Source organism: Cnephaeus nilssonii (genome assembly GCF_951640355.1).
Source record: "Cnephaeus nilssonii genome assembly, chromosome: 5".
NCBI lineage: Eukaryota > Metazoa > Chordata > Mammalia > Chiroptera > Vespertilionidae > Cnephaeus > Cnephaeus nilssonii.
In genome coordinates, this window is record NC_137076.1 from 107,604,381 (window position 1) to 107,627,072 (window position 22,692).

Below are 22,692 nucleotides of genomic sequence, written 5' to 3' on the forward strand. Positions count from 1 at the left end.
CAACTCTAACCAATTCAACTTCCCCCCGGTTTCTCTTTTCTCTTTGAAGGTGCGCATTACACCTACTTACCCCACAGAAACATCCTCATGTAACAGAGATTCATGCACGAAGGATGCACATCAATCGCCCACCCTACTTCTCGGAAATAAAAATGTGCACAGAAGTAGCAATTTAAAGAGCATTCCCTTTGTCCCAAAGATTGGAAGTGCTTTTTAAAAAATTTTTTTCTGGGTTCCATGTTCACTGTTAATCAAAACACAATAAATGCATGACATACTTTGACAAAAAATGATTAAACATTAAAAACGTAGAAAGGAAACGTGTTTCTTAGTGAGATGGAAGTGACTGTTTTCAATTACTTCGCATTTCGTTGAATGGCAGGTTAGTTGCTACCAGAATGAACAGGATTAGACGGAATTTAAAGAAGAAGAAGGAGAGGAGGCCCTGACCAGGCCGGTGCAGCTCATGTGCTGGGAATGAGTGTGTGGGAGGAAGGAGCAAGCACGTGGCGCCGCAGGAAGGGCTGATGTAACACAAGGGGCGGGGACCTCACAGCCAATGCTCTTTTTGTTGGGAAGCTAAGGGAAGTGTCTTCTGCAGAAATGTTTGGGGAAACATGAGCACAGGCTTCCTGTAGGGGGCGCTCCTTCTATATCAACACAGAACAAGGACCTGGGGGCAGAGGGAGCTTTGGCCCCTCCTCCCGGCAATCTGTAACTGCGCCCTGAAACCAGGCACAGTGTGCTCCTGGAGGACTTCCTCAACTTGTTTCAAATTTCAAACAAACCTCGGCTAGGCCATGCTAATGTATGCAAATGAGCCATGCTAATGTATGTAAATGTGCCATGCTAATGTATGTAAATGTGGGGCCTCCAAGCAGGACTAAGAGCTCCGCCTGCTGAAGCGGGGTGCCCTCACCTGCAGCACTTCTCGCAGGTGCCCTCCTCGCTGGGCGCTGGTCCAACACTCCTTGAGGCACGCCAGCCTGGCTGAGGACTGTTGGGGAGCAGAGCCGGCGAGGGGGAGCCAAGCCCGCGCTGCGCCGGCTGCCCACCCGCACGGCGGAACCGAGGGGGCTCCGGCTTGGCCAGAGCACCCCGTTTCCAGGGTCAGGTTGGCAGTCATGAGAAGTATGTGCAGCAGGAAAGGCAAAAAGCTCTGCTGTGGGTTAAGCCACAGGTTTGAAGTGTGTGTGTGGCTGGCGCCCTGGGATGGCTTTGAGCGGGGAGACTCGGACGGGGCGGGTGCCTCTCGGTTGTGAAACGAGAGAAAGAAGGCAGAAGCCGGACAGGAGGACACACGGGCGTGTTCTCAGCGGCTCGGGTTCAGAGCGCCAGCCAGAGGAGACGAGGGCCCAGAACACAGTCTGTCTGCCACTGCCCTTGGCCATGACCTCGGGTGAAGACACCAGGACAGGCCGTCCACGGACAACTTCTTTTTATTAGGACGAACCCTCTGGATTCTTTTAAAACGTCATTCCTGTCTGCCTGCGGCGCCAAAGCATTGCCATTTGAATTTTAGGAGACCCTCTGAGGGGGGCTTTGTGATACCCATTTTAGAGATGAGAGAAGTGAGGTCACTGGTTAGATAGCTTGTCCTAAGTCAGCAGGCAGTCAGCTGAACAGAAGTGCCTGCACCCTCCTCCTCTGCGGGAAAGCCCGGGACTCATCTGGGGTTCCGTTTCTGAGGCCACTGTTGTCTTTCTTATGCCCCCCGACAACGCCAGCCCAGAAAGCCCCGGTACAGTAACACACAGTGTGGCCAATAACACACAGTGTGGCCGAGGCTTTGGCTTTGTTATTAGGTGGCCGTGGGCTCATATTAGCACCTTTCCGGCTCACAATGCCGAGTGAGGTGTGACCGTCCCTCTGCGGACACTGAACGAGGGGCTCGCGGGCGCCTGCCCGAGGTCACCCGTCATGCCAACTGTGGGGGCCGGGACTCACACCCAGGTCTGCTCAGGGTCAACCAGCTTGACCATGAGGATAAAGCGCTCCCAAGAGCAGACACCGACAGGACAGGCCCGCTGACGACAGGCGGCCGAGCTCAGGCCTGCGCGGGGAGGGCCCACACTGGACTGACCAGCACGTGCGGCCTGCTGGGGTGGGGCAGGGCGGGCCCGGGACCCAGTGGCCGTGCCTTTCCCGAAGGCAGCTCTGCCCAGCGCCTGCTCCTCCGTGGGGCCTGCCGACTGGTCAAGGGGGGCCCGAGAGCCCACTTCTATGTAATATCTTACCATCGTCCACGCTGCCGTCAAGTAAGAAATCTACTCTGTGTGTAGCCATGTAGACTTCAAACTGACTTTTTAAATACACACCCCACTGCGGCAGGCAGGGTGTGGATCCCGGGGGCGGGCAGGGTGTGGATCCTGGGGGGCAGGCAGGGTGTGGATGGGGGGGGAGGGGAGGTAGGCAGGGTGTGGATGGGGGGCAGGCAGAGTGTGGATCCCGGGGAGGGGGGGCTGTGGGGGCAGGCAGGGTGTGGATGGGGGGGCACGGGGGTGCAGGCAGGGTGTGGATGGTGGGTGGGCAGGCAGGGTGTGGATGGAGGGGCGCGGGGGTGCAGGCAGGGTGTGGATGGGGGGTGGGCAGGCAGGGTGTGGATAGGGGGGCACGGGGGTGCAGGCAGGGTGTGGATGGGGGGTGGGCAGGCAGGGTGTGGATGGAGGGGCGCGGGGGTGCAGGCAGGGTGTGGATGGGGGGTGGGCAGGCAGGGTGTGGTTCCTGGCTGGCCTTACTGGAGCTCTGAGGACAGAGTGGTGGCCACGCCTCCTGGGGAAGCTCCTCCCTCTATTTAAAATAACCCTGAAAGCCCACTCTCTTTCCAGCCTCATGGGAAGGAGAGCGTGGAATTGCTGCTGGCGCTGCCCGGGGCCTCTTAGACTTTTCGGCCGTCACTACCTGCCCGTCCTCCCCAGAAGGGCAGCATCTAGTCTAGAGTGACCCTCCTCACACAGAAATGCAGGCTGAACAGACATCGACCTGGAGACCCGCTGGGCCACAGGCGGGTGCTGCGGCTGCCCCGTCCCGTCCCGGTGAGGCCCCAGCTCAGGCGTGACCTGTCCTCTGCTCCCCGCCTCTGCTCCCCGCCTGTGCTCCCCGCCTGTGCTCCCCGCCTCTGCTCCCCGCCTTTGCTCCCCGCCTCCGGCCTGTACGCAGTCCCCAGCATCGTTCTCAGGCCGGGGCCCCGGGCCAGCACCCACAGGGGAACGTGCTGGGGGTGCAGGCGCCCTCCGCAGGCCCACCCTCCCGTGGCTCCGTCTCTCCTGTCCCAGCTCCGCGAGCTCCCAAGGAGCTTTCCCGACCTCAGAGCTGCACACGCTCTGGTCTGAGATGTTTACACGCGTGTGCTCCTCGGACAGGACACTGCCAGCCGGGCCGCTGCCCGGAGACGCAGGTCTAAGCTAAGGCGTCTGTCTGCATTCCTTTCGGGTCTGGTCACTCCACTCCCAGGCTGTTTTACAAACAGAATGAACGACTTCCTACGTGTGAGCAATACCGCCTGCGTCCGCATAGTGAACCCATTCTAAGTGCAGGTTCAGAGCCATCCCCTTCGGCCCAGGTGCGTTAGAGAACCGCTCCAGTACAGCCAACCCCGGTGCTGCCGTGGCCGACAAGGCAAATGCTCTAAACACAGCCGCGTGCAACGAGGCCTAGCGTGAGGCCACCGGTACCTGTACTCGCTGCTGTAGGCGGTGATCTCGCTGTCGTTGCGCAGCCACTTGAACTCCAGGGGCCAGCTCCCCTCGGCCAGGCAGGTGAGGACCAGGCGGTTCCCCTCCAGGTGCGTCTGCGGCAGCCCCGGCTCCGTCTTAAAATAGGGCACAACGTCCTCTGAAGCGTTTTAAAGAAGAGAGAGAAAAAACATAACTGAATGACGTGAATGTGAATGGCGTTCATCAGTGAATGAATCACTTGTTTAAATCGACTCAGTTATTTGCAGAGACATGCACCCCTATGGTCACGGCGGCATATACATGGCGTCATGATACACGGCAGCATATACACGGTGGCATATACACACGACACGGCAGCATATACACGGCGGCATATACACGGTGGCATTATACACGGCGGCATATACACAGCAGCATAAACACAGTGGCATTATACACGGCGGCATGTACTCGGCGGCATATACACGGCGGCCAAGACATGGAAACCACCAAAGTGCGGCGGGAGAGGACTGGATGGCGGAGGCGTGGCCCACACACACAGCGGGCTGCCACTCAGCCGTAAAGGAGAAGCAGCACATTTGCAACAGCACGATGGGCCTGGAGAACATTGTGCGGAGGGACAGAAGTCAGACAGAAAAGCGAAGAACCACGTGATGTCACTCAGATGTGGGACATAAACTGACACTCGCGAACACACACGGGAGTGGTGGCTGCAGAGGGAGGGGTGGGGAGAAGGGGTCCCACAGGAGGAGATCTGACTGGGGGGTGGCCCATGGTGCGATAACAGATGCTGCACCTTACAAACCCGCACCGAACCGTATGTTCATGTGGACCAACGTCACCCCAATAAAACTAACCAAGATAAACGGGCCTTGTTTTAAAAGTAGCAACGGTGGCCATCTGAGCCCCTGGGAGCTCTGTAAGGACAGGTCCATGGCTGCACGCTCACCGACGGAGCCGCCGGCTAGTCCACGTGGGCTTCATCCGTACTTCCCCACGGGGCAGGCGGGCCCTCTGCTCCACGTGACAACAGGGGGCAACGAGGCACACTGGCCTCCACGTGACAGCGGGGGCTGCACCTGGGCTGAGGAGGCCACGCCCGCACGTCACCTTCCCTGGCTTTGCAAAGTAACTAGCAAACCTAATGCATGCAGGACGCCATGCGGCACCCAGCTCAGCTCGCACACAGGCCACGGCGACACCCCGGGAACCTGTGTGTTTCGCACGAAGGGATACCACACGGCAGCGGGAGTGGACCACCTACAGCCACACACGACCCGGAGCCGGCGAGCCCCACAGACACACGGGGTGAAAGACGCCAGACAGGAAGGAGTTCCCGCACAGCTTCCACCCAGGGTTCCGGGAAGTTAAGACCAGGCAGCACTGCCTGTGGTGTCAGAGGTCAGGGTGGGCGTGACCTTGGGGGATGGGGCGGGGCGTAAGGGGGCTGCGGATGGAGACAGGCCAGACCTACTCTGTGTGGTTGCATGGGGGTACTTATTTAGTGAAAATGCATATATATGACTTGTGCAACTTTTGTATAGATGCTTCAATAATTTTTTAACACATTTTATTGATTTTTCCACAGAGAGGAAGGAAGAGGGATAGAGAGCTAGAGACATTGATGACAGAGAAACATCGATCAGCTGCCTCCTACACACCCCCCACTGGGGATGTGCCCACAACCAAGGTACATGCCCTTGACTGGAATCGAACCTGGGACCCTTTAGTCCGCAGGCCGACGCTCCATCCACTGAGCCAAACCAGTTAGGGCTGCTTCAATAATTTTTAAAAAACATATGACCAGAGGACACTCAGCTTCTAGTTCCTGCCATCTCTAATTCCCTGCATGACGCTGACTGGACGCGTGGGATTCTGTTTATTCATCGGTAAAACACAGGAAATTAGATGCCTGCACACTTTTCTAATGGAACCCCAGCGCACACCTGTGTCACCTGCACCCTGTCCACTTCCCAGGCCTCCTCCCCTCCCCTCACACGGTCACTCTGCCGCTTGGCTTTTTACCTCTGAAGCCAGGAAAGCCTGTCACACCTGGGGCCTTCCCTCTGCCCTTTCCCACCTGGACACCCCCCGCCCCAAATAAGAAGATGTAACCCAGTCACTGAGCACATGCAGCGGCCAAGAGCCAAACGCTCAGTCCAGTCAGACCCTCAGATCCAACCAAGCGCCGAGGCCCTGGGGCGTGAGCTGCCTTGGGAGGTACAAAGGCTAGAAACCCAGCAGGTGGCGGTGGGGATGGGCGCAGGTAAGCCGGGCCCAGCTGCAACCGGTCTCCACGCCATCCCTGGTGATTTATAGTGGTGCTCACTTCACACTCCACATGGTCTCGTGTGAATAATAAGTTACATGATCGCCCTAGTCACAGGCCTTCATGAACAGCACTGTCAATGTTATTATAACTAGTGGCCCGGTGCACGGATTCGTGCACATTGAAAGGAAGTGGGGCCGCACTCCCTCCTCTCTGGTTCCAGGGTGCGTCACCCGAGAACCGCCGCTGCCAAGTCACTGCAGCTCAGCAGCTCCTGCATTGGCGTCTGCCCCCTAGTGGTCAGTGTGCGTCATATGTACCGGCCAGTCGGATGGTCACTTAGCCTTTTATATATATAGATGGTGATTCGCTATTACTCTAGAACAGGGGTTGGGAACGGCCGCCGCCTAAGGCCCGAGAAATCATTGGGTCTGGCCCTGCCCGGGTCATTAGGGGTGAGTTATTAAATGTTTGATCAAATATAGCAGCAGGCTAATGTTCACATTGATAACTTTATGGTCCTCGAACGATGTCATCAATGCACAATGGTCTTCGGCAGATAAAAGGTCCCCACCCCCACTCTAGAGGGACAGAAGGAAGCCTGGACAGAGCCGTCCCTAAAGCTCATTCTGGCCGCACCAAGGAGGGGGTCAGGAGGGACCCAGAAGAGGCCAGGCCAGGGGCCCAGGGAACGCTCTGGAGGGTGATGTGGGTCAGGGCGAGGAAATCGTAGAGGCTGTGGTGGTGGAGAGAAACGGCTGCTTTCAAACACTGTTTGGGGGCAAGAAAAGGCAGTGATGGACTGAAGGTGGGGGTGAGGGAGACGGGTTAAGGGAGAAGGGGGGTAAGGAGGGATCGAGATCTCTGACCCGCCCAACTTTCTGTTCAATAAACACTGATTCTGCAGCCAGCCCTGGACATGGACGGGAGTCAGACAGGCACTGGCCCCGCAGAGATCAGTCTGGGTCTGAGGCGTGAGGCGTGAGGTGTTGCTGCTGAGATGTATAACTCGGCCCGGTCCAGGGGCCCCCTGCTTCAGCTGCACGTCACGTGTTCCGAGCCCTCACGTGTGTTTCTAGGTTTGGATTCGCCACCCTATGTCCAGTTTCGCTGTTTGCTATGTACTTCAGCGGAGCCACCCACTCGGTGACCCGAGCCGCGTAATAAAGCGGAACTGCAACGGCTGTAGCTTCGATGCCTTGAGGCCGACGGCGCAACAGGCTTGATGGATGTCCCGCCGTCTGCACTCTGCTTGACGACAGAACGAGAAATGTCCCTTCCTGTGGCTGCAGTGTCCTACAAGAGTAAGTCTGAGGAAATACGTCTTTTTGAAAGAAACTTGCTTCGAGGTAGACACGCATGAACTTGGACTTGGTTTTACAATTGACAGGGCACCGTCAATGTAATAGAGGACGCGGCGGTTTGAATGTGAGCGACACCGTGGTCCACGCTTCCACAGAACACGCAGCCTGCTGAGCAGGCCTCTGCTGTGCGGACACGGCGCGGGGCACCGGGGCCTGGCCGGGGAGAAGTCCTCACAGAGAACAGCGGCACAGAGCTGGCCAGCAAGCTCTCTCGTGATGCCGGCGACTGCGGCCTGATGGCTGGCGCAGAGGCTAACACTTACATGAGGAGGAAGGGTGGAATCTACGTGTTTACATTGAAATTATGACCACAGGTATCTTCACGGAGATTAGCCAAGGTGCCGAGTAAGTTCTCTCCCCGAGCCCAGCACTGTTTACCACGGAAGCAGACAGTGGATCCTGCAATTAAACAAGGCATCACGGTAGCAACACGCAAAGCTCAGGCGAGAGGAGGAGACAGAGGATTAGTGTCCGTCGGCCCCGGCCCCTGTGAGAGCATGTGGTCTTTATGCGCTGTAAGTGGCTCAGAAAAAAGTCTGGAAAGGCCCATAAAGACGGAAATGATTGAGTTCTTTCTGAGATAAGGTCATCAGACCCTGACCTGGGAAAAGGCCAGTGGGGTCCCCCTGCTGCCCTTTGAGGCAGAGTGTGTGTGTGTGTGTGTGTGTGTGTGTGTGTGTGTGTGAGTGGGTGTGTGTGCGCACACTTGTCTTCCCCAATAATAATGAAAAGATCTCCTTCCTTGGGAGAAATAAGCAGAGATGAACTCTGCTTCTGTATTCTTACGATGATCATTATAAGACCCTGGAATGAATTACTAAGGAAAACGGTGACATTTCCATTTTCACAATCTTTTAAATAGAACATAAATCATTTATGAAAGAGAGAGGCTCGTCTGTCTGGCTAACACAGATTTAAGGTCCATCCAGAGGAGAGGGATGGACTTAATGTTCTCTCCAGACAACATTATAATTTTATGATGCAGAAGTCACTTTCCTAAATGGACTCCCAGGGTTTCTCGGTGGTAACGTGAATACATTGAACTTTCCTGTCCAGTGCGATTGCCTGTGCTCATCTAGGAAGGAGCCACGACCGGCTGGTGCGGGGCAGCTGCGGGACAGGAGGCTGGGAGGCATGTGGCTTCCTGCCCCCTGCAGGGTGGGCCGCGGTGGGATAACTACCTGGCTCACCATGGAAACTGGAGACTCCACCACCAGAAACCCGCTCCTGGCAGGAGAGACAGGAGTACATAGAGGCGTGAGCGTCAGACCCGCCTGTTCTGTGGCTGCAACTAGAGGCTTGCGGCCGGGCCACCAGCATCTGGGCACTGGCTCCCCTCCTCCTCCATCTTAAAGCAACGGTGAATAAAGAAAGACTAACCCACATCTGCTTAGCAGAGGGCGCCCCCAGACCACAGCCGAGAGGTCCAGAGCGGAGGAACCCCGCTGTCTGGAAGGGTGACATTCCCGGCGTCCCGCAGGCGGCCCGGCTGAAACCCAAGAGCAGCAGCAGGAGGGCAGCCTCAGCCAGGGCGGGACCTCCTGTGCCCAAGTCTGCTCTTCGGCAGCTGAACTTCCCGGGCGACTCATCTTTTGGTTTAACCTTTTGCACTCGGATGTCGAGTGTGACTCGACACTGTTAGCATCGGTAGCAGCTCTTTTTATACTCTTTGAATGTATCAATAATTTGAAATATTAAAAAAATCCAATTAAATAAGTTTGTATGAAAAGAAACTCCAATTTTTCATTCTACTGCCACGCTTTGTAAAATCTGGGGTATTTAAAAAATTAAATCCCGAGTAGAATAAAGGAATCGAGAAAAAAGCAAGCGAGTGCAAAGGGTTAAACCACTAATCTTCCTTTCAACACGTCTCTTATACCACATTCAAACAGTGTCATGCCCCAGCTCATGAGCTTACCCTAATGGAAAGCTGCCTTCCTCAAAGCCAGGGAGAAACAAGAGCTCGGGCGTGAGGTATCATTTGTGAGCGGCTCTCCTGGAAAGTGTGGGGAGCGGGTCCCTTTCCGGTAAACTCGGCCACTCACACCAGCTGCTGGCAGGGGACTAGTGCGCCCACTGGAGCCGGGCATGTAATCTCACAGAGGGAACTGCTCCTGCCATCACACGCATATTCCTCTTCTTAAAGAAAACAGTGGTGCATTTCAAATGCACTTCTGAGATAAAATGGAAACGAATGATGAGCTATGTTCTAGTTAAATATTCAAATATGGGAGGTCACACCTCACGCTGCGGGATGACCCTGTGAGGACACTGTCTCAGGACAGTCCTCTGTGCTCTGGGACAAGCTGGCTCCGCTGCACTTCTCTAACCAGACGCAGGCACTTGGTGGCTGAAGTTGGGAGAAGGAGGAGGAGGAGGAGAGGAGTAAGAGGAGGAGAAGGAGGAAGGAGAGAAGGAGGAGGAAAGTAAGAGGAGGAGGAGGAGGAAGAAGAGGAGGAGGAGAGTAAGAGGAAGAGGAGGAGGAGAGTAAGAGGAGGAGGAGGAGGAGAGTAAGAGGAGGAGGAGGAGGAGAAGGAGGAGGAGGAGAGTAAGAGGAGGAGGAGGAGGAGGAAGGAGAGAAGGAGAAGGAGAGTAAGAGGAGGAAGAAGAGGAGAAGGAGGAGGAGAGCAGGCCTAAGCCGGCAGTCGGACATCCTTAGCGCTGCCGTGGAGGCAGGAGAGGCTCCTGCCACCACCACTGCGCTCACCAGCCGTGAGCCCGGCTTCTGGCTGAGCAGCACTCCCCCTGTGGGAGCGCACTGACCACCAGGGGGCAGCTCCTACATTGACTGTCTGCCCCTGGTGGTTAGTGCGTGTCATAGCAACCAGTCATTCTGCTGTTCGGTTGACTTGCATATTAGCCTTTTATTATATAGGATTATTTCAAAGATAAAACTAACCAAGCCACGATGACTGCACACATAGGAATGGGGTGTCGTGTGGTCCCACTCTCAAGCTGCTGGTGGGCACGACCGGGAGAGCAGAGGTGAGTCGAGTCCCCCCTGTGCACGCAGCCTCTCCCCCCAACAGCCAGGAGCCCCTCGCCACCATCTCCACGTTCGCAGAGCTTCGCCAGGAGCGGAGGCCACGCGGAGGGTCCGGCCACCCGGCCCCACAGTGACGGCGCTGCGGCATCCTCCCGCCGGTGCGGAGGGTCTGGCTGCTGGGCACGGGGACACAGCTGGTCTCTGGCCTGAGCACTCAGAGTCCAGGAAGTGAGGGACCGTCAGTGAGCCAAGGCGATGCCCGAAGCTGACAGGGCCCTCGATGGGGTTCCCGGCCGTGGGGCTCCCAGGGCTGAGGTGCCCACGTAGCAGCCAGGGCAGCAGCTGGAGGGGCACCGGGGGGCCTGAGCCGCCACAGTCTTAGAGAAACAGGGCTCAGGGCCCTCCCAGTGCCGCTCTAGCTCCAGCGGCCCCCGCAGGCTTCCGGCGGCCGGTTAAGGAGCCGCCCACTCTGTACGGCCCTGGGGAACCGAATTCTGTTAGATAAACACCTCCATTCCAATGAGGGCGGGTGCGGGCCGTCTGCCCCTGTGGCTGTGGAACTGGGCAGCGCTGCAGGACCCCTGAGGCTCTGAGGATGAGGGTGGCCTGGCGGGTGCCAGGGCCTGCGAAGCTGGGTGAGGGGCAGAGCGTGGGGAGCAGGGCAGGTACGCGGCGGGCCCTAAGCCCATCCTCCTCTCCGCCTCAGTGGGACTGGAGGGCGCCTCTGTCACCGGGAGAAAGCAGGCCGGGCGTGTTCCTGGATCTCTCCGAGGCCTCCTCGGGGAGGCGTTTTCTGGGCTGAGCCGCTCCCCCGCAGCGTTTGCTTGGTCTCTGGGTCTGTGTGTGGGAGCAGCAGGCGTGCCGGCAGCCCGGGACGTCACACCGATTCTGTCTGTTTTCTCGGCCATCGATGCGAGTTAACACCGTGTTTCGGGGAGCTCGCGGTGAGCCTCCCTCCCAGGGCTGTGCCCTAAGAGGCCGTCCGCGCTTCCCCGAGATTAGTCTGCGGCGCGGCTGGCCGTGGGGCGGGAGCGGCCGCATTTGCGGACGGTGTGATCCTGCCGGCTCATCGGCTCATCGGCTGGCGTTTAGATCCACAGGAAGAGGAAGAGGCGAAGGATGAAAGCCTTCCCGGCTCCTCCAAACCGAAATGGGCTCCCCGCTCCCGACAGCTTGTTTCAAACCGGAACGCACCGCGTTGTCGTTTCTGTGGTTTGTAGTGAAAAGGTATGGCCGGCCACAGTACGAGGGGAGTCTCGGGAATAACCCCATTTTTCTTGACTACGGTTCAATAGTTCTTTCAAGTAATCCTGAAAACCCAGCTCAGGCGAAATACCGGCCGGAAGCCCAGGGAGCGAAGCTCGGTGCCATCGGCCTCCCCCGCTGAGAGGCTCACATGAGCTGAGGTCACACACACACCAAGGACAGAAGCAGAACGGGGGTGGGGGGGGGTGGTCCACATGGGGAGGCTGCACTCCAGACCCGGAAGGGCACCGGGAGAGCCCCCGAAGGACATCCAAGGTCGCCGAGGTAAGGCCGGATGAGTTCAGCAAAGTCACAGACCATGACGTTTCCCACAAAAGGAGTCGGAGGTCAGGCGGCCTGGGGTCACTCCTGCGCCAGGCCCCAGCTCTGCCCGGAGGAGCGCCGTGAGCCTGGGGAGCCGCCCCCCCTCCTGCGCTCGGGTTCCCAGTGGACACACAGGGAGACCAACGTCTGGGGGAGCAGCGGCTCTCAGACTTTCTGGCTTCGGGCCCCTTTACAGCGTCTGGAAAAATTATTGATAAACCCAGTGTCCTGCTTATGTGAGCTGTATCTTCCTCCATCGTATTAGAATGTAAAAGAACTCTTAAAATATTTAATTTTTTTAAATAACAACATTAAAGTTATTATATGTTATAACAAAACACATGGTTATGAAAAATAACGACCTTATCTCCCCCAGAACAGACCGAAAAGAGTGGCACGTTGGTAGCCAAAGTAAAAGCGTTTTACTTTTTTTTTTCCGATTTCTTCACTGCCCGGCTTAACCAAAGATAATCGATTCCCATCTATGCGCTTGCGTTTAATCTTTGCTACCGTGCGGCTGTGGTTGAGGATATAAAATACATAACCAGCCCCCCCCCATGGAGTGGGAAAGGGAGGCGTCACCAGCCTTTCCCGATCACGTGACGCTTACGGACCGGCACGGCACGAGCGGCGGGTCCTGAAGGCTCGTGGCCGCAGGAACCTGCCCCGCGGGCGGGCGGTGCAGGGCCGGGCTCTCTCCCCGCAGCCCGTGGCCTCGCTCGCATTTAAATGGCTCCTCCACACACACACACACACACACACACACACACACACACACACACACGCGGGCTGGTTCCCGGACTCAGGCTGCTCCTCCCATGCTGACACATTTCATGGCGCAGGAAAACACACCACGTGCGAATGCTGCTGCCTATGAACGTCCTCAGCGAACGGGACGCCGTCAAGCTCAGGGGCACATAGATGGTTTCCGAAATTCTGATTTTTCTTACGAGCTCGATTTTCACTCGTCGGAACAAATACTGTCAATTGTTTTCGGTGGCACAACGTTATGTTCATCGTTTTCAAGAAAGTGCTAACACCTAACTCTGAATTTGTGTCTACGAATCGCTACTTCAAGTAAGAATGGGTGCCGTGCGTTCCAGCTGGTGTGGCTCAGTGGACAGAGCGTCGGGCCTCGGACGGAAGGGCCCCGGGTTCGATTCCAGTCAAAGGCACATACCTAGGTTGCAGGCTCTATCCCGGTCTTGCTCAGAGCATGTGTGGGAGGCAACCAATCAATGTGTCCCTTTTGCATTGATGTTCCTCTCTCTGTGTCTTTCCCCCTCCCTTCTACTCTCTCTAAAAATCAACGGAAAAACAACCTCGGGTGAGGATTAACAAAACAAAACAACAAAGAACGGGCGCCATGGGAAAAGCAGCCGTTCGCAGGCACCTCCGCTCGGAGGACGTGGCCTCAGGACAGCCCTCACGCTCCCGTGTGCAGCAGCAGGGGGTACATGACTCCATTTTCAACACAGGACGTTAGGAAGGTGTGCATTAGAGTCAGCATTTAGCCAAGCCAATTATGTTTACTACTTCGTCCATCCAGGATTTTCTCGGGAATTTAACTGCCGTGTGTGGTGGGGAGAGGACCACGCCGGCGAGGAGAGTTTGGCACCGCTGCCAAGGTTATACCTGCCCGCGGCCCGGGAGCTTTCCAGGATCGCTGTGTGTCGTCAGTAAGATCCAGCGAACACATCCCAGTGTCATTGTGAAATGACCGGCCTTCGGACCCCTGGAAGGGTCTCCGTTTCAAGAACTAAAGGAGATCCTCCGAGCACACGGCGAACTGCCACCCCGGAGACTGTCACAGCGTTAAACCAGCTGATGTGTGCCAAGTGCGCAGCACGGGCCTACTGCCGAAGCTCAATAGACACGTTAGCTTTTATTAAAACACTAGAGGCCCGGTGCATGAAATTCGTGCATGGAGGGGGGGTCCCCTCAGCCCAGCCTGTACCCTCTCCAATCCGGGACTCCTCGGGGGATGTCTGACTGCCGGTTTAGGCCCAATCCAGGGATCAGTCCTAAACCGGCAGTCGGACATCCCTCTCACAATCCTGGACCCCTGGCTCCTAACTGCTCACCTGCCTGCCGGCTTGATCGCCCATCACTGCTACCCCTGCCGGCCTGTTCGCCCCTCACTGCCTGCCCCCCGCCGGCCTGGTTGCCCCTTACTGCGCCCCCTTCCAGCCTGGTTGCCCCCAAGCTAACCTGGTCGCCCCACACAGCCTGCTGTTCAGTGGTTTGGTCGTCCCTCACTGCCCCCCCTGCCGACCTGGTCACCCCACATTCAGTTGTCCATCCAGTTGTTTCGGTCGTGACAACCCCTGGCTTTTTTTTTTTTTTAATATATTTTATTGATTTTTCACAGAGAGGAAGAGAGAGGGATAGAGAGTTAGAAATATCGATGATAGACAAACATCGATCAGCTGCCTCTTGCACAACCCCCACTGGTACATGCCCTTGACTGGAATCGAACCTGGGACCTTTCAGTCCGCAGGCCGACGCTCTATCCACTGAGCCAAACCGGTTTCGGCAACCCCTGGCGTTTTATATATTAGGATATGTTCATAGAACAACATTGCACCTTCTTATAGAATGTTGAATCTTGAGCTTCATTCAAAACACATCTACTTTTGGCCTTCTACATAACACAGATCAGGTTATAGTCTTAAATGTAAGCGATTAAGCCAAAGGAATTATTCAATTTAAAAAAAACAACAACCAACAAAAAACAGGTGTTCATATTTTCAATTATTTCAGAATTTCTGAGAAGTCTAAATATTGATTTTTTTTATTTTGTTTTGTTAATCCGTACCTGAGGAAATGTTTCCATTAATTTTTTTTGAAAGAGTGGAAGGAAGGGAGGGAGGGGAGGAGGGAGAGAGAAACATCGACGTGAGAGAGACACATTGACTGGTTGTCTTCCACATGCTCCCAACCGGGGTGACTGATCTAACCTGCAATCCAGGAATTGAACCTTCGACCCTTCAAGTGCTCAGGCCAGCACTATAACCACTGAGCCATGCCAGCCAGAGCTAAGTATTGATTTAATTATATGGGTGTGTTTTTTTTTTTCATTCAACAAATACTTTAAGTGGCACCCCACCTATGAGATGGAAATACAGATGTGAATTAAAAGCAAAACAAAAATCTTATCTTCATGTAGTATATATTCTAGTTTAGAGAGATCAATAGTAAACAAACACAGAAAATACACAGTACACTGAGTCTTGCTAAAGCTCTGATTTCTTTTACCCACATTATGTCAAATGTGGTTGATAAACAGAAAGCTGATACTAGTACAGCATGAAAGTGGTATTCATTTAGACATGATTTTGCCCAGCATATTAATGTTATCATGCAATCATAGATAATTTTTGTCATGTATTAAAAAGTAAGTCTGAAAATTAAAAGGAAACAATTAACAACAATGATAACAACCAACACAACTGCCCGAAAATCAAAGAAGCCCGTTGGTGAGTTTCGTGCAAGCAGTGCCTGGTTTAGGACCCTCAGGACCCACTTTACTTCCCACGATATGTCGCCATGGAGATAAGTTCAGGTAAACAAATTCAGAAGACTTTTCCATTTTTATCAAAATAGCAAATCGATGAAGAAAGTTACTAGGAGTGTTAGTTTTTATTGGTGCCCTGGTTGCAAAATCCCGAATGTTTTGGGTGTTCTGCTCCTAACCCTATTTTCCCTGTAAGTTCTGTTATTTTAGTGTGTGGAGCTTTTGAGGAACACATCCAGGTGTTCTTGAAAAATAAGTATAGTATCCTAAACAAAAATACCTAAAAGAGTGGCTTAATAAAAAACAACTAGATTGCCACATGGTTTTGCATGTAAGCACTTGAAATTATATGTTCCTGACCTAAAAACAAACCTCAACACATTTAAAAGAAGTGAATCCATACAGAATGTATCCTCTGACCATGAGAATCATCAAACTAGAAATCAGTAACAAAAAGACAACAGAAAAATCTTCAAACATCTGTAAACAAGGTTTTAAATATTCCCAGGCAAAGAGAAAGTCTGAAAGGAAATTAAAAACTACATAGAATTGAATGAAAGTGAAAATACATGTATCAAAATAGGTGGACACAGCTAAAGCAGTGCTGAGAGGAAAATTTATAGCACTAAAAGTTTACATCAGAGAGGAGGAAAAAGAATACCCTTACTTCCTAACTCAGAAAAAGAAAAACAATCAAGATTAAACCCAAAGCAAGCTGAAGGAAAATAATAATGAAGCAGAATCAATAAAGTTGAAAAAAGAGAAGCAATACAGAAAATCAATGGATCAAAAAGCTGATTATTCGAGGAAAAAATACAACTGACAAACCTCTAGCAAGATCAAAATAGGTAGACGGCCTGAATAGTCCATAACCCATTAAAGAAGTTAAATTTGTCATTAAAAGCTCCCGCAGCTCTAGCCGGGGTGGCTCACTTGGATGGAGTGTCATCCCACACTCCTAAAGGTCTCGGGTTCGATTACCGGTCAGAACACATGCCCAGGTAGCAGGTTTGATCCCTGGTCGGGATGCTTGCAGGAGGCAACTGATGGATGTTTCTCTCTCATATCAATGTTTCTTTCCCTCTTTCTCCCTCTCCTTCCTGTCTAAGTAGAGTCCATGGGAACATACCTGAGGGTGAGGATTTAAAAAAAGAAAAAAGAGAGTTCCTGAAAGAGAAATCTCCAGACCCAAATAATTTCATTGGAGAATTTTATCGAGCACGTAAAGAATTCATATCAATTTTACACAATTAAAAATAAAAATAAAGAAACATTTCCCAACTCATTTTTTGAGCCTAGTTTTATCCTGAAAATCTCTGGCATCTAAAGGTAAGCAAAAAGTCTCAGACTGACATCAAAACTACAGTACATAAAACACAAAATTAGCCAGGCCTGCGTGGCTCAGTGGTTGAGTGCCGACCTATGAACCAGAAGGTCACGGTTCAATGCCCGGTTGGGGCACATGCCCGGGTTGCAGGCTCAACCCCCAGCGTGGAGCATGCAAGAGGCATCTCATCGATGATTCTTTCTCATCATTGATGTTTCTCTCGCTCTCTCCCCCTCTCCCTTCCTCTCTTAAATTAATAAAAATATATTTTTTAAAAAGACAGAAAAACTACAAATTGAACCTTATCAAAGTTTAAAACTTGTGTTCTACAAGAGTCCCTGTGAAAAGGATGGAAAGATAAGCACAGATTAGGAGGAAATATGTCCGAATCACCTATCTGAAAAAGAACTAGAATCCAAAATGTATGAAGAACCCTCAGAAACCAACAGCACACAATGAACAGCCAAACAGGCAAAGATGCGAACAGCTCTTCAGTGAGGAGGATCTGCAGATGGGAGCACACGCAGGAAGAGATGGCCACACCCTGACCCGCCGGAGAAATGCCAATTCACCCCCAGGAGTTACCAGCACACACTTCTCAGAACGACTAACCTTCAAGACAGTGGCAAATACCGAATGCTGAGGATGTGGGACACGGTCCGGGTCCCCGGACATGGCTGTGGGTGGATGGGTCAAGCAGCACAGCCCCTCGGAAGGCGTGCGGTCTGCTGGCCCGAACACGTACCCGCCACACAGCCCGGCCACGCCGCGTGGGAGCACCGACCCCAGAGAAACGAAGACTTGCGTTCGCACAAGGACCTGTGCCAGATGTTGACATCAGGATCCGTCATGACAGCCCCCAAAGCTGGGACAACCAGCATGGAGGACAGCTGGCTTACGTGTGGGCATCGTTCTTGGAAGTGAAGAGGCTTCCCTCGTTGCCCGGGGACCTTCCTCTGGACGGGGCGCCGCCGGGCGGACCCAGCGACTGGGAACAGGGCGGGGAGGCAGCACCAGGCAGCATCTCCGCGTTTTCTTGCAAACAGACAGGGTGACACCGGGAGGGCTGCGCGTGTGCAGTCCGCGGTCCCGAGGGAAGCACAGTTTGAGAAGGGGGCTGACCCCGGGGCAGGGCCCTTGCAGGGGGGGATGGCCTTGGGAATGTCTCCGGGCACCTCCTCCCAGGAGGAGGGGAGGCGGGGCAGGGGGCGGGTGGAAATGAGAGGCCAGTGCCCTGTGCCAGCCCCGAGGTGCGGAGGGAAGAGGCATTCCTTCTTAAGGACGTTCTTCGCGCCCAGAAACAGGCCTTCGCTGAACAAGCGCTTTAAATGGCACCTGAGCCTGGCTCGGGGTCACAGGCGGGGGCTCCCAGCAGTCAGGCAGCGGTCTCTGCGGCCCCCTCGGGCAGGCAGCAGTCCTCAGGGTGAGCTATCCGTTCCCAGGTGCACTCTCAGCCCGCCCCCCGCAAGCCCGGAGCGGAGGAGGCCGGGGGCAGACTCCGGGATCACTCGCCCGCCAGCCCCTGCTCCCCTTCCCCGCAAGGCGAGTCCTAGAGACGCATTAAAAAGCCACCGCCCCGGGCGCTTCAGACCCACAGCAAACACATGCTTCCCCACTGTCAGATAAAATGTGCAAGACGCATCCACGCTGCTTGTGGAGCTGCAATTTAGCCGAGGTCTTCGTTGCTGAAAGCGGTGACATTTACCCAGACAGGGCCGCGCAGCGGGAGTCCGCAGGCTCCACCCGCCTGCTGCGCTGTGCGAGGGCTGCAGGGCCGCGGCGCTCCGAAAGGCAACAGGACAGATAAGCACAGGAGGATGGAGCCAGCCCCATGGAGGATGGAACCAGCCCCGGACACACAGCCCCGCAGGCAGCAGGCGCAGGCGGCCTCCCTCGGTGTCGGGATGGCCGGGGCGGAGAGGAGGGCGGTGAGCGGTTACAACTGCAGGGACCTTTCATTACAGTTTCTCCACGGGGCGAGGCTTGAACCTCGAACACTCCTCCTTCCGCAGGGCCCTGTGGTTCTGAACCGTTTCGATGTAAGAGGGGGTGGCAATTATTTTTTTAATGGTGTGTAATATTTTTACGCTACATGGCTGACATTTTATAGTAAGACATCATTTCGATTTCAAACTGTTGGGTGATTCTTGTAATGACTTGAGGAGCTCAAAGGAAATAAATTATCAGCAGGTGGTCAGTCAAATACGAAGAAATTCCTCACTCCACAGGCAGTAAGCCGGCTGAAGTGCTTCCTGCGTTTCTTCCAAAAATAGAGCCGAGAGGGATGCACAGGCCTTTGCAGTTTCAAAACTGTAACTTCCACCGACGGTGGAACGCAGGCGCTCATTTCTGTAGAGGACCCAACAGCCTGGGTGCGGCCTGTATCGGGGCCGCTCAGAACAGGGGCCGGGGAAATGTAGGTAAATCAGTGCCTCACACTTTGTCCCGGGCCTGGGCTGACCCCCAGATGCCTACCAAAGTTTGAGACACACGGATTTAAATGTTTTCCTCGTCTGGACAACTTTCATAAACATTTAAAAAATGAGCTTCAAGTGTGAAACACAAAAATAAAATATGTACATCCTAGTATGTGAGTGTGCACACACACACATATACATACACTCAGACATACTCTCACACACATTCACGCACACACACTCAGCACACTCTCATACACACACTCTCACACACATACACACACATTCACACACTCATGCACACACATGCACACTCACACTCTCATACACTCACACATACACATACTGTCACACACTCTCATACACACACACTCTCATATACTCACACATACTTATACTCTCACACACACTCACACATACACACACTCTCACACACACTATCATACACATACACACACTCATACACACACATACACTCATTCACACACACTCACACGCGTGCACACATACACTCTCATACACATACTCATTCGCACACTCACATGCGTGCACACATACACACACATATTCTCTTACACTCACATTCTCACACACACATTCTCACACACATACACACACACACATTCTCACACACATACTCACATTCTCACATACATACACACTCACACACTCACATTCTCACACACATACACACTCACACACATACACACACACTCACACACTCACACCTCCCCCCCCCCAATGACTACAGAGCACGGTGGCCTCGGCAGCGGGGCCGTGCTGACCAGTGCCCGTCCCACCCCAGGGCCCGGCACACCCACTGCAGATTCTCCCCAGGAGCGCATCACCCGGCGCCCGGCCCCCTCCCCAGCGCGGGCGGCCCTGCGGGGCTGCGGTGCGTTTCCCCGATGCCCGAGGAGCAGCCGGCGCAAAATGTTTCTTTCCTCCCATGACTTTCACAGCGTAGCCAAGGCCAAGGCCTCGGGCAGACACACGGAGGACGTCGGGAAAGGAATGGATAATGGCAAGGCCTCCCCTGGGTGGCCCTGACCCTCCCCGCGTCCGTCAGATCAAAGAGCTGAGTTCACGGGGGCGCTGCAGGCCCGGCAGGCTCCGAGCCGTTAAAGGGTCTGTGGGGAGGTTTCAAAGCCGAGGTCCGGCTCTCAGCACCGGAGGTGCAAGAGGAGGGCAGCCTGCCCGCAGCCCGGCAGCGGAGCACCTGAAAGGTAAGGGCCAGCACTCCCAGCGCCCGGGCTCACCTGCTGCCTCCGCAGAGCAGTGCGGCTCCGAGCCAACACGTTAAAAGGGCGATCACGTAGGAAAACGCCGCCAGATAGAGTTCGAGACCATGGCAACAAACACAGGCGCTGACCCTCGGACGCGCATCGGAGTCTCCCGGGAGCGGATCAAGATGCTGCTGGCAGCCCCAGCCCGGCCACTGACCCGGCGCCCGGAGCGAGGCCTCGGGCTCCCCAGTCTCCCGCCGCCTTCCGTGTGCCGCTCCGGCGGAGCCCAGAGGAGCTGAGCGCACCACGCAGTCATCTGAAGCTAGTGATCTTCCCGGAAACATGTTTATAGTTCTGATTCTTATTCGTAGACCTCGGTTGCATAAAGCAAGAAATTACTGTGATTTTTATGATTTGAAACTTATTAGTATTCATTTTTTAGACACTAAACAGAATATTTTAAACTGTTTATTTCTTTATATCTATGATGCAATTTAAAAATAATAAACCCCTGTTCCACGGAGTGCTGCTGTCCAGCCTGCCCACCGTCGGCCCGCCCCGCTGTGCTCTGTCCATAGCATTACTGACCCACGCGTCACTCAAAGAAAGGCCCAGGGAAGGAGGGGAAAAGTCTAAGTCCATCTCTTTACTTCAAACCAGCGGGGGTTCAAGGAAGACTACGCGTTTCTACTTCAAACCCGTGGACACCGAATGGGACTCGGGAGCCGCGCGCAGGGGCAGAGCGGCCGGGCCCCAGGTCTGACGCGGCCTCAGCGGCCTGCTGCCAGCCACGCGCTCCCCCTCAGCTCTCCGCTCCGGGAGCCCATGCCCAGTCCACCCCACAGCTACCCTGCGCTCCAGTAAAACACGTCCCACCCGTTCCCTCTGGTGTCCCTGGCCCAGCGCCACAAGCCGGCTCGGGGCGATCCGGGGCTGGCTGAGTGGAGGTGGTGATGAGCACAGACCAGAGTCTGGACCCCAGAAGGTTCCCTTTCTCCATATCTGTCTGATCGCCCAATGGGGTGCCTACGCCAGACATCGCCCCGTAAGTAAGGTCACGCGGCCTTCAGAAACGGGCAGCCTTGCAGGCGAGGCGACAACCGATGTGAAAGCTGGAGGAGGACACGCAGGCCACGGGGACGGTGTTGGCGGACACACACCTGCGGGCCACGTGTCTCTATCCCTGAGCCTCAGTTTCCTTATCGGTAAAATGGGTAACAATTCCACCCCTCGGAGTCGATCTCCGTGCCAGCTCTTAGCGAACCTCAGCACAAGCGCCCGCCCTCCCATCGGATTCACTGTTCGAGATCGCAGCGGGGAAGGGAGCTCCCTTTGCGGCAAATGACAACTTCCAACCATTCCGACGAGCAGGAGCGTGTGACGTGCCAGAGGACGACGAGCGAACGCCAGACACGCCTGAGTCTTTGATTTCTTTCCTGAGGAGCATCCACACAGCGACCCAAAGGAGCCCTGCTTCTCCCTCAGGTTCCTCAAATCTAACAAACCCCTCATTCCGGAACGGAGCGGGGGACACTACATAACCCGACACAGGTGCTGATAAAACCCATCCATTTCAAATGACTCACTCAACCAGGAAGCCGGTCCAAAGGTCCCACGGAATGTGTCCAACATCTCACCCTTACCACTGGCCGCTGCCTGGACAACTCCCATCACCTCAACGGGGAGTCTGGGAACTCATTCTGGGGACCCCAGGCCTGGGCGCCGTCACCTCGCCCATCTTCCCAGTCACAGACGAACAGTAAGTGCCCAGCCCGGGGCCTCCGCAGGGACCCTTCCTCCCGGAAGCTCCTCCCGTGTCCTGTGTGTTCTGTCCTCCTCACTGACCCGCCATGCCCCGCACAACTGTGTGCACAGGCCTTTCTCAGGACGGGACACGTGTCCAGGCAATTATTTCGTGTGAACGCCAGAGCGTGCTCTTACACATACCTGCATGGCACAGCCCACTTCACAGCTCGGCTGTGTGGTGTAATCACATAGTCACTGGTTAGCATGATCACGTATGTACTGTGCAGACTGCATGTGCCACACCTCTACATGACTGGCAGAGCCGCAGGTTTACACCAGCATCACGCACACGGCAGTGATGTGGTAGCTATGACGGCGATGATGTCACTAGGCCATAGGAATGTTCCGGCGCCACTATAATCTTATGGGACCACCGTCTATGCACGGTCCGTCATTGACCGAAACGCCGTTCTGTAGCACGTGACTGTGTAGACCAGTGATGGGCAACCTTTTGAGCTTGGTGTGTCAAACTTCGCCAAAAAACTGAGCATAACTCGGGTAGTGTGTCACTTTGAGGAAAAACTAACTCCAAGA

The 22,692-nt window shown here is 54.6% G+C and overlaps 1 protein-coding gene across 1 annotated transcript in view; it reads right to left on the reverse strand.

Moving 5' to 3' along the window:
* SDK1 (sidekick cell adhesion molecule 1) overlaps nucleotides 1-22,692 on the reverse strand; it is a 591,771-nt gene that overhangs the window by 325,418 nt on the left and 243,661 nt on the right. The window contains exon 2 of the mRNA XM_079771197.1: nucleotides 3,675-3,834. Coding sequence (XP_079627323.1) covers nucleotides 3,675-3,834 — 160 coding nt within the window. The remainder of the gene's footprint in view (nucleotides 1-3,674; nucleotides 3,835-22,692) is intronic.